Source organism: Vanessa cardui, chromosome 18 (assembly GCF_905220365.1).
Source record: "Vanessa cardui chromosome 18, ilVanCard2.1, whole genome shotgun sequence".
In the NCBI taxonomy this organism is placed as follows: domain Eukaryota; kingdom Metazoa; phylum Arthropoda; class Insecta; order Lepidoptera; family Nymphalidae; genus Vanessa; species Vanessa cardui.
The window spans coordinates 2707451-2722913 of NC_061140.1; the positions used below are offsets into that span (position 1 = coordinate 2707451).

General features: G+C 34.5%; 1 protein-coding gene across 1 annotated transcript; it reads left to right on the forward strand.

Annotated features, from left to right (window-relative positions):
* Positions 1-528: 528 nt before the first annotated feature.
* On the forward strand, positions 529-14881 carry LOC124537635. The gene is made up of 17 exons (XM_047114531.1): positions 529-995; positions 1340-1516; positions 5011-5188; positions 5413-5592; positions 5706-5882; positions 7038-7156; positions 7818-7959; positions 8351-8421; positions 9334-9553; positions 9764-9952; positions 10441-10538; positions 10678-10797; positions 11768-11926; positions 12319-12396; positions 12810-12881; positions 13331-13507; positions 14740-14881. The coding sequence occupies exons 1-17, from the start codon at positions 723-725 to the stop codon at positions 14809-14811; spliced, it is 2502 nt and encodes an 833-aa protein (XP_046970487.1). The 5' UTR covers positions 529-722; the 3' UTR covers positions 14812-14881.
* The last annotated feature ends 582 nt before the right edge of the window (positions 14882-15463 follow it).

Consider the following 15463-nt stretch of genomic DNA (forward strand, 5'->3'; position numbering starts at 1 on the left):
AACTTAAAGAGGTCGCTATCATGGCAATTAGGCCGGCTCTTGTACATACTTTGATTTTATTCTTTGTATAAGTTTAATTGGAGCACAATGAAGAGAATCTGTATTGTATTGTACTTTATTTTTTTAGTAACCATTCAAACTAAATCGTCAAGCTAATCTATTTGATGTTTATACTAGCGACCCGCCCCGTCTTCGCAGGGGTTCAATGATATGACATCACAGTAGAAACTTCTAAAATTATCTCTATTTCTTGACTAAATTTTTCATGAATTATATACATAAAAACCTTCTCGAATCACTCTATCTATTAAATAAAACCGCATCAAAATCCGTTGCGCAGTTTTAAAGATTTAAGCGTACATATGGAAAAGGGGCAGAGAAATCGACTTTGTTATACTATGTAGTGATTAAATACTCACACTTGCTTTAAATATAATCCATAGTATTTAAAGACAATTGAATCCCCGCAGATCGAGGAGCGTCTGATCGTTAATAACACAAGGCTCAATTGGTTATCGGAACGGGTCATTGTGCAACTACGCTACTCCTATCTCACAGGAAGGACCACATTTGTCCGGATTATATTCAGATAACTCAGTTACTCTTTATATAGATCGACAGCTACTACGCTTTACTCCACTCGTAATCATTCTGACGTTGAAGCTGATTAAAGTGAGATCGGACGAGATTCAGACGCGTTTGTAGTTGAAGATGATCTGACAATGAAGATTGAAAATAAAAGTGATAAAAACAAAATAAAGGACGTTGATCAACATGTACGATGCTGCAAAAAACTTTCTGTATTCGCGAGTGTGTGCGGTGTCCTATCATTACTTCTACATACATACAATTATACGTCTGGTTTTTTAGATGATTTTAAAAGGAATCAACACACAATACAAGAGACTGATTATCTGACTTTAAACGATATAGAGGTAGATAGAATTAATCCGTTTGCTACAAACCCAGTCAGATTAAAAAGAGATGCTATGCTCGTGAGTATATTTAATTTCATAACTGTACTTAATTGCAAAGATTCAGTGGAATATTTTATTAAGTTTTAAATAGATTTGCTGAAAACATAAACAGATTTAACAGGGAAGTTATTGAGGTTAAGAACAATAATCAAAATTACTTTGGCCATAATATTGTAATGGCAAACCAGGGACCTCATATATTCCGTTCCTTCTGAATACATTGAAGTTTTAAAGCCATAAAGAATTCTGACATTTTACAAGATGAATGCTTGAAAATAGTCCTGCAATCTTTACTTTAGTTAATACTAGTTTGCACGCGATATCATGATCATAGATGTCTCATTTGTCACACTATATTATAGAAACAATCACCTGGCCAAGAAGACAACACAGTGGCACCACATGTGGAGTTCTTTAACCCAAAAATGCGGCCGGAGCTGGAGGAGAAGGACGCAATTGAGATGAAGAAGACAGGAGCAAAGGGTCCAGCGCCTGGAGGCGACACGTGGGTCTGGCTCACCAGTTATTCACGAGTGCCTGTAAGTGCTACAATTACATGATAGCTTTTAAAATAACTGGAGCATAAACAGCTTTAATATATGATGACAGTGATAGATTTTTTAAGGTTAGATTGTTTTTTTTTTATTGATCTAATAACCTATAACTGTAAAATATGAAATATTTTTCATATCTTTTTTATAATTTGTACAATGTTCAATTAAAATCGAAATTAAAAATTCAGACACAGTTAAAATAAGTACAAGTTTTTGTGATTTTATAAATCTATACGTATAATAAAATTGAAGTGTGTGTTTGTAACATTAAAATGGCCCTTTTTTACTAAATGCATATTTATCTACACTAGGTACATATACCCAAATAACATTTTTTACATTTTTTGTTTGTCTGTCTTTTTTTTCCGGTTAATCTTTAGAACGGCTGGGCCGATTTTGACGGGACTTTCACTGGCAGATAACTGATATAATAAGGAGTAACTTAGGCTACATTTATTTTGGCTAATTTCAAACTCGTATACGACCACGGGCACAGCTAGTTTGGAAATAAAAAGCTTTAAGAGTACCAATAATTAAGACTGGAAGACTGTTATATATCACATAACAACATCTTAAGGCTTCGTGAGCATGAAGCCGTACCCGTACGTAATAAGAATAAAATTGTAATTGCTGCATACTATCACACATTGCATGCAAAAATTGTATTAACATTACTAGCTGTGAACGAGACCTTATACGCGTATGAATTTAACAAAAAAAATATTATTGTAGCCTAATGCGTATGCCTGCGCAAACGCAAATATTTGCCCTCTTTCTAACTCTAATACCCAGCACCAACCTTTAATTTTATTAATATTTATTATAATATAATGTATTCGCCGACCCTTGCTTATAAATATAAAACAAGAATTAATTAAGTATATAATGCAATTGTTTTATAAATGAAATTATGGATTCTATCTTTTTATTTTTGTACTGATATGATACCAATAATTAAACTGCTGAACAATACAACCTTTTTAACGAGAATCTTTGTAAAATGGTCGGAACGTACCTTAGAAAAAAGTTGTTGTATGAAAGCTTAATTTTAAAAATAACTTATCCGACAATATTGACGACGTTATTAAATTATAGTCGTTTAAACATATTTTTAATTATTGTAATAAATTATACATGGGCATAATTATGGCATCCGTAGAATTATGCTGCAATAACAAGGATTTCACATCAATACAACAAAATATATTGCATATGTTAGCTAATAATATACCAGCAATCTGCCGGAATTTATTGTAGAGTTCTGTCTGTCTCCGAAACACATCATCAGATCTTCCTGAAATATAAATGGGATCATTTCCTATACAATCGTTTCAGACACGAAATAATTTCGCAAATCTGCGTATATACGAAGCAATTGTGTTAGAACATACATATAAAAAAGGTACGTCACAACTCAGATATAGCATCGGCAAAAAACGGAGTAAAACCAATCACGTCCAAATTAAGTACGCTATCCCAAATTATCAATATTGATTTCCTATGTGAATATAATTTTTACGCTAACGTAATAACTTGTAATATGATATGACCTGATGTATTCGTCAATTTTACACGTCACTGACGCGAGAATCTATAGCGACGAATAGCGTCGAATGGCGCGATAAGGAGCTATTTCTATTGGTCGTGTAAATCGGTAGTAATAGGTTTTATTTAATTTGACTGTGCTACATCTAAGTTGTGTCGTACTTTACTTATCAACGCCATATGTAGAAAAAACCTAACCTAACTTATATTTAATGTTATATTTATTGGCGCATAATATTCTTCATTTCGTTTTATACGTTGGCATTAATACAAGTAAGAAAAATGTGCAAATTAAGATCCTCTCCTTTTTGAATTTTACTATAAAACCTTATTCGTTTAAAAATAAATTCAAAACTCACGACAGAACACGTACTGCATTGTCATAGTGTTATAACTGACACTGTTTATTATATATTTAATGTAATTTTAAAGAACACAATAGTAAAAACAGCGTATCAACACAAATCAATGGTAATATATTGAGATACGACAATTGTTACTGAACAGCACAGCTGAACGCATTTAAAGCCTAATGAATAGGTCTCACATTGAATGTAATCTGTCGCAATTAATAAAAGTTCAGTGATCGGAACCTTATAATCACGTATTTTCTGTCTATCAGTTGGACAAATCCACAGTTTGTACTGCTGTAGAAATTCAGTATAAATTCTTCAATCGTATTTATAAAAATTAAATTTTCTTAATGTATGTTTCAACTCTCTTACTTACCAAATACATTTATCACAAAAAAACTCACATTTATTTTAAAAATAGTATTAACGATTTCCATTGTAAAAGAATAAAATTCTTATTTACCAAATTAAGCTTAAGGATTGTAGTCAGAGTGGGTATGACAGTCGCCTAGCCCGGGGGGAATCCCCCCTAAGTGTTGGAGGCCGGGCCGACCGTCGGGGCGTCACAGTAGCATGCGATCCCGTGGCGTCCGCTGAAAGACGGAGAGGGTACCGCTGGTTTTTTAGTGGGTAAACCCGATTGCTGCAGACGCACTCGGCATCCAGGGAACTCGGAGTCCCAAAAACGCCCCCACTTTCTATCACGTGGGGGAGGCGCGTAATGCGTTTTTCCAGCGAGAAAAAAAAAGGGTATGCCAGTCGCTCAAGCTATCAGGATCGAGCCTGCGACTTCTTACATCGCATCCTACAAACCATTACGATTTAAATACACACTTAAAATAAAACCTTATACAAAAATAAATAATTAACTTCATACAAGCATCTAAATACCAAAACATCAAGGTAAATTTTAACTGAAAAACTTGAACATGTAATGAAATAAAAGACAAAAGTAACGTTGTAAAAAATCTTTTATTGTTGGCACGAAAAATCTCATATCAGAACCTTTTCAGACCAGGACTGTTACAGTTTTAGATTCAAAACATAAATCCCTGGGAAAAACGTTTTTATAATCGTTAACTTTTATGGCAAATTGCCAAAAGAGTATTGCATAGTGCGGATGCGGTCTTCAAATATTCTTGAAAGCTAAAATAAGTGAAGGCATAAATATGAGCCATAGGAAATATGTTGAAGATTTGTAGTGATCGATAAATATAAAACGAAAGGTTTTGTGATTAAAACATGAGGATTGTATCTTAAATGTTGAAGTAAAAACTAAAACTATCCTGACCGTAAAAAAAATCGCTCAATTCTTAATTATTGTCTATAAATCAATCAGGAATAGTGATACTAAGGGATCTACAGATATAGATATAAATAAAAGTTTACAGAAATCAAATTATAGAATTCCGATTTGATTTAAAACCTTGCAGTATTCTCATTGGCTTAAACTTTGGCAATATTTAGACACCCGTGAATCAGAAAACAAGAAAATCTGTGTCCAGCCCGACATCTCAGCTGAAAATGTACTTTAGCGGAATTTAAATAATAAAATATATTAATTTATTTGCACAATTCCAGTACAAAGTTGTACAAGGATTCTGCAAAGCAACACAGGATTATTGCCCACCGGGTGTACAAGGGCCTGAAGGGCCAGTAGGAGCTCAAGGTCCAAAGGGCGAGAGGGGTGATGCGGGAGCACCAGGCACGCCAGGAAGTCCAGGGATGAGAGGTCCAGTTGGACCTCCTGGCCCAAAAGGTACAATTAATCAAAATCTTATTGATATTAAACACTTTTTTTGCAATATTTTATCTTATTACTAAAATGCCAACTAATTTTATTCTTGCGTTTCTTTTTTTATCAACCGACTTCAAAAAGGAAGTCTGTATTTTTTTTAATGTATCAACGACATCTTTTATATATTTATAATGAATTAAATAAACTTTATAAACACAATTCTTAACCTCTAAAAAAAATTGCAGGAGAACGTGGATTCCCTGGTAATCCCGGCTTAGATGGAAGAGACGGAGTACCCGGAGAGCCTGGCCTTGATGGGCTGTCAGGTAGAAATGGTGCTGATGGAGCACCAGGAAAGGATGGTCGTGACGGTATTCCAGGAAGAGATGGTAGCCCAGGGAAAAATGGAAGAGATGGCAAAGATGGTGAGAAAAATAACAATGTATTTTCATTTGTTTCGCTTGTTACTAAATCTTTCTTTTCATTATTTGCATAAGTATTAAAAATGTTATATGGAATCTTTATTTTTAAATTTCAGGCAAAGCAGGATCCCAGGGCCCACCAGGCATAAGAGGACCGAAGGGAGACCGTGGTCCAATGGGTCCGAAAGGCTTACGAGGCAATGATGGTCATGATGGGGCTCCAGGGAGACCTGGCCTTTCCATCTATAACTATACTAAAGAAAATCAGATGTTTATACCGCCATCATTCGCCTGTGAGTTTTGAAATAATTTGCTCAATTTTTATAATATCGAACTGAGATGGCCCAGTGGTTAGAATGCGTTCATCTTAACCGATGATTTCGGGTTCAAACCCAGGCAAGCACCACTATATATATGTGCTTAATTTGCGTTTATAATTCATCTCGTGCTGGTGAAGGAAAACATCGTGAAGAAACCTGAATTTGTCTAATTTCGTCAAAATTCTGCCACACGTGCATTTCACGAACCCGCATTGGCACAGCGTGGTGGAATATGTTCTAAGCCCTCTCCTTAATGGGAGAGGAGGCCTTAGCCCATCAGTGAGAAATTTACAGGCTGTTACTTTACTTTCTTTTTTTTAAATCTACGCATTATTTAATCAGTATATGCATAAGGTATCAATATGTACTTGGAGGGCTTCGTGAAAGCCCGTATGGTTAGGTACCACCTACTAATCATTCATGATCAAATTCTACCGCCAAACAAACTATAGTACAGTTGTGTTCCGAACCGAAGTGTAACTTCAAGTACAAGGAACATAACATCACAACTCCCTAGATTGGTAACGCATTAGCTATGTAAGGAATGGCTTATATTTCTTAGAATGCCAAGATCTATGAGCGGTCTATGTACTAGATAAGCTCAAAAACTACCAAACGATTTTTCATATGGTTTTCACTAATTAACCAATTGATTCGTAAGGGTATGCTGTATAATTTATTAGGTTTTTGTATAAAATTAATGAAATACGATGATGATTTTTGAAATTGTTGTATATTATCATTGATATAAACGTTTTATGTTGAATCTAGCCGTGCAATGCCGGCTCTGGGAGCTAGTTTATTATAAATTATTTCTATAACTTTAAATTTGGATGGGTCATATCCAGTGACGTGAAAACATTTTTTTTTTTATTTTAAACTAGTTCTTATCAGCGGCTTCGCTTGCTTTTTAAGGGTTGATTTCCCGTGTCCTTTCTTGGGGATCAAGTTTGCTACATACCAGTGTTCATCAAATTATATTCATTGGTCTTGTAGTTAAAGAGCGACAGAAAACAGACAGAGTTACTTACACATTTATAATATTATATAGTATATATAATGTAATAAGGGATTCAATATGAGATGGCCGGTTTAAAATTCTAATTTTTATTTAAATGTTTATTTCAGTGGAAAATCCAAGATTGATAGTACGCGAAGGGGACACTATGCGCTTGGACTGCAATCCCAAAGGCTTTCCAGAACCCACGATAGAGTGGCGACGAGCTGATGGAACTCCTATTATTCAGGTATAGTAAGAATATATATCAATTTTTTGGAAAGTACCAATTTCCTGATCAATTTATAACTTTAACAATTATGTTTTAAATTAATTTTGCTTTTGGAATAACTCATTTATTTATATGAGAAAAAAATATTAAGGATTTAACTTAAAAGCGTATAGAAAACATAAATCAAAATAAAAAATAATTAATTGATTTTTTTTGGGATATATGTATATTTATAGTTAAGGGTGGAATAAGGAAGTTCCTCCTTTTTTTTCTTGGTCAAAAAACCATATACTTATAGTGTCGTACTATACAACTAAGATGTAGCATCGGAAAATTCAATAAAACCGATTGCCGATGTATACAATCAATAGAAATAGCTCCCTATCGCTCAATTCGACGCTAAATATTCTCGCGTCAGTTCAATAGATATGGGTAATTTGGGATAGCGTACTTAATTCGGATATGATCGGTTATACGAATTTTGCCGATGCTACATTAAGTTGTGTCGTACTATATGTATATGTTGCAGGCTATACTTTAATTTGTTTCATATTTAAAAATAGAATTAGCGGCATAAATTAATGATTCACGCAATTCATGTTCCAATCATAGAATAGACTAATTTGTTTTAGACTATAGTATCAGCAAGTTTGCTTAAAGTTTTTCCAATTTTTTCAAGGGTTCCTGGCGTGATGCATCCGTAAGCGGACACGTGCTCAATATACCGAACGTGTCCCGTTGGCACACTGGCAAGTACGTCTGTCTCGCCAACAATGGCATGCAGCCGCCAGCTAACCAGACCACTGACGTTGAAGTACATTGTTAGTAATTTATCATATAAGCCAGTGGATAAGACAAAGCGATAATTGCCAAAATTATACTTTTGAGAATTGAGATTTACAGTATAAACTTTAAAAGTTATTTTCGAATTGTACCAAATTGGCACTTAAGCTTTTCTTTCCACTAACAATATAATTTATCCCTTACTTGGTTATTAGAGAGAGCAGATCCTATTCTATATAAATATAAATATAAGACCTAATAGTTGGATATCTTGATTTTGAATGAAGATTCGGGAATTAAACGAGCAAGCTCAGTTATCATGTGCTCAATTTGTGTTAATAATTCATGTCATCAAATAAAAGATCAGAAAGTTTGAGATGATATTACGATTAGATTGATAAATAAATTTACCATCGGTTTTTTTTCCAGTTAGTCCATACATACGGGTGCCCAACAACATAGTGTATGTTTTTAACAAAACAGTCAAGATCGAATGTGAGGTGAGAAAGTATTTCATTTACTACAAAATTTTAGAAAGTGTAATAAAATTATAATAATATAATTCATTATATTTAATAGACAAAGTTACAGGTTCTATCCCGACCCCTTGGGCCTCCCTAATAGCCATTAGGAACGACAGTGGCTCACTTGGGGAGCTTCCCATATACACTCCGGTATAGCTTCCTTTACTTCATTCTTTTCATAATGAAATTTTGGGTAAATAGGATTTTTTTATGGGATTTTTTGGCGAACGAGTATATGGGCCACCTGAATGTAAGTGGTCATCATCACCCATAGACAATGACGCTGTAAGAAATATGAACTATTCCTTACATCGTCAATGCGCCACCAACCTTAGGAACTAAGAAGCTATGTCCCTTGTGCCTTTAATTACATTGGCTCACTCACCCTTCAAACTGGAACTCAACAATATTGCGTACTGTTTTTTAACGGTAGAATATCTGATGAGGGGGTGGTAACTACCCAGGCAGGCTTGCACAAAGCCCTACCACCAAATGAATATTAATATGTTTTATTAATAAGTCTTAAATTCTCACATATTTCTTAATACATATTAATTATTGTCACTTGGAGTTTTTACCAAGTTCGATCCGCAGTTCAACCTTCCACGAGTTTCCCTGTATCACCTATGGCCCAATGTATCCAAAGCCCTTGTTTTCTTACAATACATCCTTATCGTATATTTAATTGAAGCGTCATATGTTAATAGCATCAATTATTATCTTAAAAACAAAGTTCATTAAGTCCATTGATGTCAAAGTTTTGGAGATGAGTAACTATGGCTTTTGAAGGGCTATTTTACTTTACCAAGGATAACAAACAGGCAGCTTTATATAGAGTGTAATCAACATTTACCGATATTTATTATTCATTAAATCTCCTTTCTTCAGATTCAGGCCTGGCCAGAACCAGTTCTAGCTTGGGAAAGCGATGGAGTTACTTTAGAAGGATCTCGATATAGGATGGAAGTTTCCACAACTGGGGACCCTTGGAGGTGGATCATGAGACTCGAGATACCCAACCTCAGAGAACATGACTTGAAACAATACAGCTGCGTCGCGAAAAATGAGCTCAATAACCAAACAGTTAAAGGGCATATTCGTTTGATGTGTATGTTCTCCATTAAATATTTTTCCAGCTCATTTATGAATCAAATTTAATTTACAAATTTTTTTCCATCAAAATATCTAAAAATCTCACAACAAATGATTAAAAAATAATTTAAATAAATATCTTTACAGTCAGAGACATGGTCTTAAATTCTGATAAGAACTTGAAAAATGCACCAATAATAAAAATATCTTTTACTTTTGCTCACAGATCCGGGTCCGAACCAGCACACCCAAATCCAACAGCCCATGGAGTTCGGCTTCCGTCCCCCAACACTCACGTCATACGAGGAGTTGTGTCAAGTTCAGCGGTGTCCTTCCTGTCCGCGGTGTGACCGCGCATTGCTCTTAATATCCACGATGAATACCACAGCCGGGTACAAGCCCAGGAGAAACATAAGTACGTTCAAATCCTAGCCTTATCTACTTTCATCGATACACACCCATACACACACCTGATCCATTCTGGCCATGACGTTCATTCTGCATGTGTGCGTAAGCGCTCTTTATTCTTTACCGTTAGAATTCGATGGGATTCACGTCAAGGATTACATATGACTTTCAAGACACTAACTTCCCAAGTACTTCTTGTCTGTAAAAACGAAGTAAATAAGTAAAACATTACATTTCCTTCTCCTTAACAAGCTTATTTCTGGTTAGCGTACTTATGACTGGACTTTATTAGCTTGCCTTCTAGACTTCATACGGTAACAATAAAAGTCTATTTATACCTTTTAGATTGAAGAACAAACAAAAAATCTTATTTTTATCCGGCTGGAAAGTTGGACCGTGTAAATCTTGAATCGCTTTGTTTACGGATGAAAACAGCAAAAATCCGTAGCGTAGTTTAAAAAGTAAATGGTAAAGATTATTTATTATTTCTTTCAGATTGTCAATTATATGCAATCGGTAAGCCCGTGTATCACCGATACATTGATGAACTGTTTGGGGCATGGCTGCGGGACTCTAACGCTTCCGAAAGTCAGGTACGTATTTCGTTTGCCACTAATTCCTATTTATACATAAAAATTAACCGCTCATTCTTGAAGATGTGACTCAGATAAAGAAAATTGAATTTGTGGTATTTCCCCCAAAATATATATAAAAAAGAAATAATATTTTCAGAAAGAAAAACTTTGGGCTACACAAGAGAATGACATTGAAAGACTGCGGGAGTACAGAAGCAAAGCCAGCTTTAAGTCGGATCATGTTGACGAGTTCCATAAGTTACAAAAGCCTTTCTTTGTGAGTTAAAAAAATACCTACTATCATTGATTAAAATAAAAAATATCTTTATTTAGTTGGATTTTTATTAGCACTTTCAAATTGGTACTAGATGATGATGATGATGATGAGATGTTTAGTATCAAATGTAAAGCCATGGATATAAAACCTAGTACCTAGTTACTCTTTTCTTTAATAAAATTACTTGGTGATAGGGCTTTGTGCTAGCCCGTCTGGGTAGGTACCACCCACGCATCAGTTATTCTTCCGCCAAACAGTACTCAGTATTGTTGTGTTCCGGTTTGAAGGGTGAGTGAGCCAGTGTAACTACAGGCACAAGGGACATAACATTTTAGTTCCCAAGGTTGGTGGCATTTTACGATGTAAAGAATAGTTAATATTTCTTACAGCATCATTGTCTATGGGTGATGTTGACCACTTACCATCACGTGCTCGTTCGCCAACCTATAAGCATAAAAAAATATGAAATACATACCTGATGTAAGTTCGCATAGACATGCCCACTATCAACTCGTGACTGTTCTTTTGTCAATACATAAGATGTATTGTATTTCCACATAAAGTTTTTATATATTTATTAACTAAATATTTTTTGGCGGGTTTTTGTTTTTAAACCGACATTAATGATCCTTTTTGTGTTGGGTCCAGTATAGCTCCAAGACACTCTCTTTTTCTCACTGGAATAATGTATGACGCGTTTCCCCAGCGATGTGTATGTGGGACTAACCGGTGCCCAGGATTGCGCCCTAGTACACCGGAATACCCACTAAAAACCATCAGTACCCTCTCCGGTTTTTCAGCGGACGCCACACGATCGCTTTCGCAAGCTACTGTGACGATGGCTCCAAGCCCCTTTTTTAATATCATTAGTGTTAGATATTGCATAATACAGAATCATTTTCAAGTAAACTTTTTTAAATAACGTTTGTAGTACCAACTTACCAACTTGCAATATTTCCTGTGATTTCAGGGTAACGGCCACATCGTCTACAGCGGGTCTTTCTTCTACCAGGCGAATGAGTCAGGGCATCCCGGTGACATCATACGTTACGATTTAACGCAAAGTCGAATAAAATCGGTACACTTACCCCACGCCGACGGTAGATTGTACAGCTCACAGCATAATCAGGTCAATGATAAAAAAAGTTATTTTCTAAATACCAATTATTCATATCATTATCAGTAATTATTTCTTAATCTTGTTACAATTGTACTGATTATTACTACAGAGTACTTCAGAGTGGACTCTGCTCTAACATATCCTTCTAGTGTCAAAATAAAGACACAACAACAAGATGAGATTAGGGCATAGACAATGTTACTACTTTATAAACTTATTATATTGCTAACAAATATGTAATAAGTTTTTTGTTATGTGTCATTAATTATGCAAAGCAACAACATAATTACTTTTGTTGATGTTTGTATTGACTTATGATCTGTAAACCAATTTCGGCCAAATTCCATTTGACAAATCTTCGGTTTTGTGGGGTATGTTCAAGATGTTTTTTAATTTACCAGGTCGACTTCAGTGCTGACGACAACGGTCTGTGGGCTATCTACTCTATTGAAGGTTCGAACAACACTGCAGTTGCTAAGGTATGAGAAATAATACGGACTATTTTTTGGGAATCACAATATAATGTCTCTGAAATGTCGACATTCTGTTGAGAATAATATTGTCAGCGCCAAATTTTAACGGTGCGGAGGTTATAGATAACGAAATAATTATGGGTTCGAATTAATTATTTTGCTAATTTAAATTACGACATTAAAACTCATATTAAGAAGCACCCTATGTTTTGCCTTTTTCTAAATCTGGTCCCATTCTCAGTGCCCACTTTATTCCATTACCCTTAATGTACTCTACCAAATTGTAAAAATTCTTAGCTGTTAAATACTTGAATATATTAAAGTGCTCGATGTTTATTTGATATATGTATCCATGTAAATTATATAACACCTCTTAAGTATCTTTCTTATACTTCTTTTAATTAAAATTTTCATTGCAGCTCAGTTTTGATCCAAACAAGGACGACTTAAATATAGATTACATTTGGAATATATCACTGAATCACAAACAAGTAAGTATGCATTACTCATAATAAGATAATTTTCTCTAAATAACGGAGATAATAATCCGAAGGTATTTGAAAATAAATTCGAGCACCAAACATTGATCTTCGATCAGCAAGACAATATTTAACCAATTATTAGATGTTAATGGGTTAAATTGGTCGCGACTCGGTGTTTAAGTTTTTTTATGCGATTGTTTTATACTCAAAATGCAACATTTTTATAAATTTATGTTTATTTATTATTAAAAATTTTATTCATCAATTTTATTCACTTTTTATATCCTACTTTTGAGAAGAAATTATTTCTAACAATAATAATAATAATGGCGTTCATTCTACTATTAAAATGTCTTGTTTTCAAAATATATCATATCTATTCGGTAAGCATAATTTGAATTCGCCAAACACAGGGTGTATTTAAATGAAACTATACTTAGTTGTAAATAACTTTTCAGGTGGGAGAAATGTTTATAGTATGCGGTGTGCTGTACGCGTTGGACTCAGCGACTGAGCGCGAAAGCAAAGTCACTGTGGCCATTGATTTATACTTGAGCAAGCCGGTGGAGGTGACGCTGCAGTTCACTAACCCCTTCAGAAAGACCACGCAACTTGGATACGACCACACGCACAAGGTTCATACACAACCATACACAGACAGCGTACAAGCAAAACTTAAATGTAACGTTACATACAAATTCAAAATTGATTAATTCTCAGACTCAATCAAATTTGAGGGTAGGCTCTCTATTTGGTCTAGGTCGAGCTGGGTTGGGAGATTTTTCCTGCGTGAAAAAAAAAAGAAAAAGAAAAGGTCGAGCTGGGTACGGGCCTCGAGGCGTACCTCCTTGATTTATGTCCTCGATGATAGCAAACAGCTACCATGTTATTGTGTTTTGACCCAATCTGTCAGAGTTGATTTGACCCGGTGTGGGTGTGACCCAAACAAATTGTACCTTAAAAAAACTTAGTTCTAATTTTAAATCCAAAATCGGTGCAAAGAATGTTTTAATGTAAGAAATAGAAATTTGGTATTTACGGTATGGTATGTCAACAACAACAAAAGCCTGTAAATTCCCACTGCAGGGCTAAAGGCCTCCTTTCCCTGAGGAGAAGCTTTTGAACATATTCATGTGGTATGTGTGGCTACAATATATACCAAGGGAACTAAAATCCCATCAAAAACAGTTTCATGTAAAATGTTGCCAAAACGAGACCTGCACATGCGCTGTCAAAAAATTATTATTTCATATAGAGCTAAGCTAGTACAAATACAAGGCTTACTCAAAATATGCGGCCGAAAAAAGTGCATAAAATATTCACCTTACCATGTGTAGGGAAACGGCGAAGCTTCATATTTTGTCTACGCTGAATAGAAGCAACGTTTTGTTTTTGCTGGTTTTGTATTTTTTTTAATATCGATTCTTTTTTTTTATTGGAGTAGGATATAGGTAAACATCGTTTCATGATTACATAAATAAATGTTAAAGATTTTGTTGCCAGTCGCGTCCATAATAATTAAATTCTATGGATATCTCAGAAACTTGGGCATGGGAAAAAAGTATAAAAAAAAAAACAAATATTTTCGTTAGTGTTTTTCTTTTTATTTGTGTAATAAGAACCATCTACACATAATAACAAGAACTTAATAGTTTTGTAGATTTCTAAGTTGCGTTATTACTGTCATAGATGGCAGTACTTGTATCAAAATTGAAACTAATTTAAATTATATTAAATAAACTAACCTCTAAGCGCCATCTATGTTTTTGTGTTCGAAGCTTAAAATCTATTTTTTCGCATTTAAATAGAGTTACTATATAGTTATATTTAATTAGTAAGACTTGTACATTTTTTGTGTTATTTTCAGGAGCTGTATTCATGGGATCGAGGAAATCAACTAACATATCCTGTGAGATACAACGAACTGCCTGGCCCTTGATATAATGATGATTACTTAATACAAAATATATATTATATTGTATAACACATTTTACATTAAATTATAGATATCTAAGTTTTTTCATTGCTTTAATAAAACGTTCCTATAAATGCACACATACTTATTTAATTAATAAAACAGGGACAGAAACTATTCCGTCAATTTGGTGTGTACATTTTGTGCTATAATTGACAAATTATAGCGCCTGACCATGACTTTCATATCATATTCATATCAATATCATCACCAATATCATATCAACTAACAGAAGTCTTCTCCCGTATCTGTATTAAAAAAGATCCCAAACCCATTCGTCATTGGAATCTTCTGAATGAATTCCATATAATACATTGCTAGCTTTAGTCGTTTTTTTGATAAATAATGCACCTCTATGCTAACATAGCATTCAGCATTAGCAGTAGCATTTCAAGCTACAATATACAACGAAACTGATTTTTAAAAATGGGCCATTGTCAAACAATAATTTATGTATAGCCTATTCCAATAATAACAAATAGGTAACAGTTTCGTCGATATCCAAAACGCAATTTTTTCGAAAATCAATACTAAATATCATAGATTATTCAAGCTCTCGACCAATGGTATCGCGTCAATTCGCTGTCAAATCTTGTTTATTTATTTGGGCTCTGCC

What these genes read in the sequence shown, in the direction of transcription:
- LOC124537635 (XM_047114531.1), top strand. Translation starts at nt 723, where the DNA reads ATGAAGATTGAAAATAAAAGTGATAAAAACAAAATAAAGGACGTTGAT. An exon ending in CCAGTTATTCACGAGTGCCT is followed by an intron (nt 1,517 to 5,010) that starts GTAAGTGCTACA and finishes GCACAATTCCAG; the next exon opens with TACAAAGTTGTACAAGGATT. An exon ending in ACAGCTCACAGCATAATCAG is followed by an intron (nt 11,927 to 12,318) that starts GTCAATGATAAA and finishes TTAATTTACCAG; the next exon opens with GTCGACTTCAGTGCTGACGA.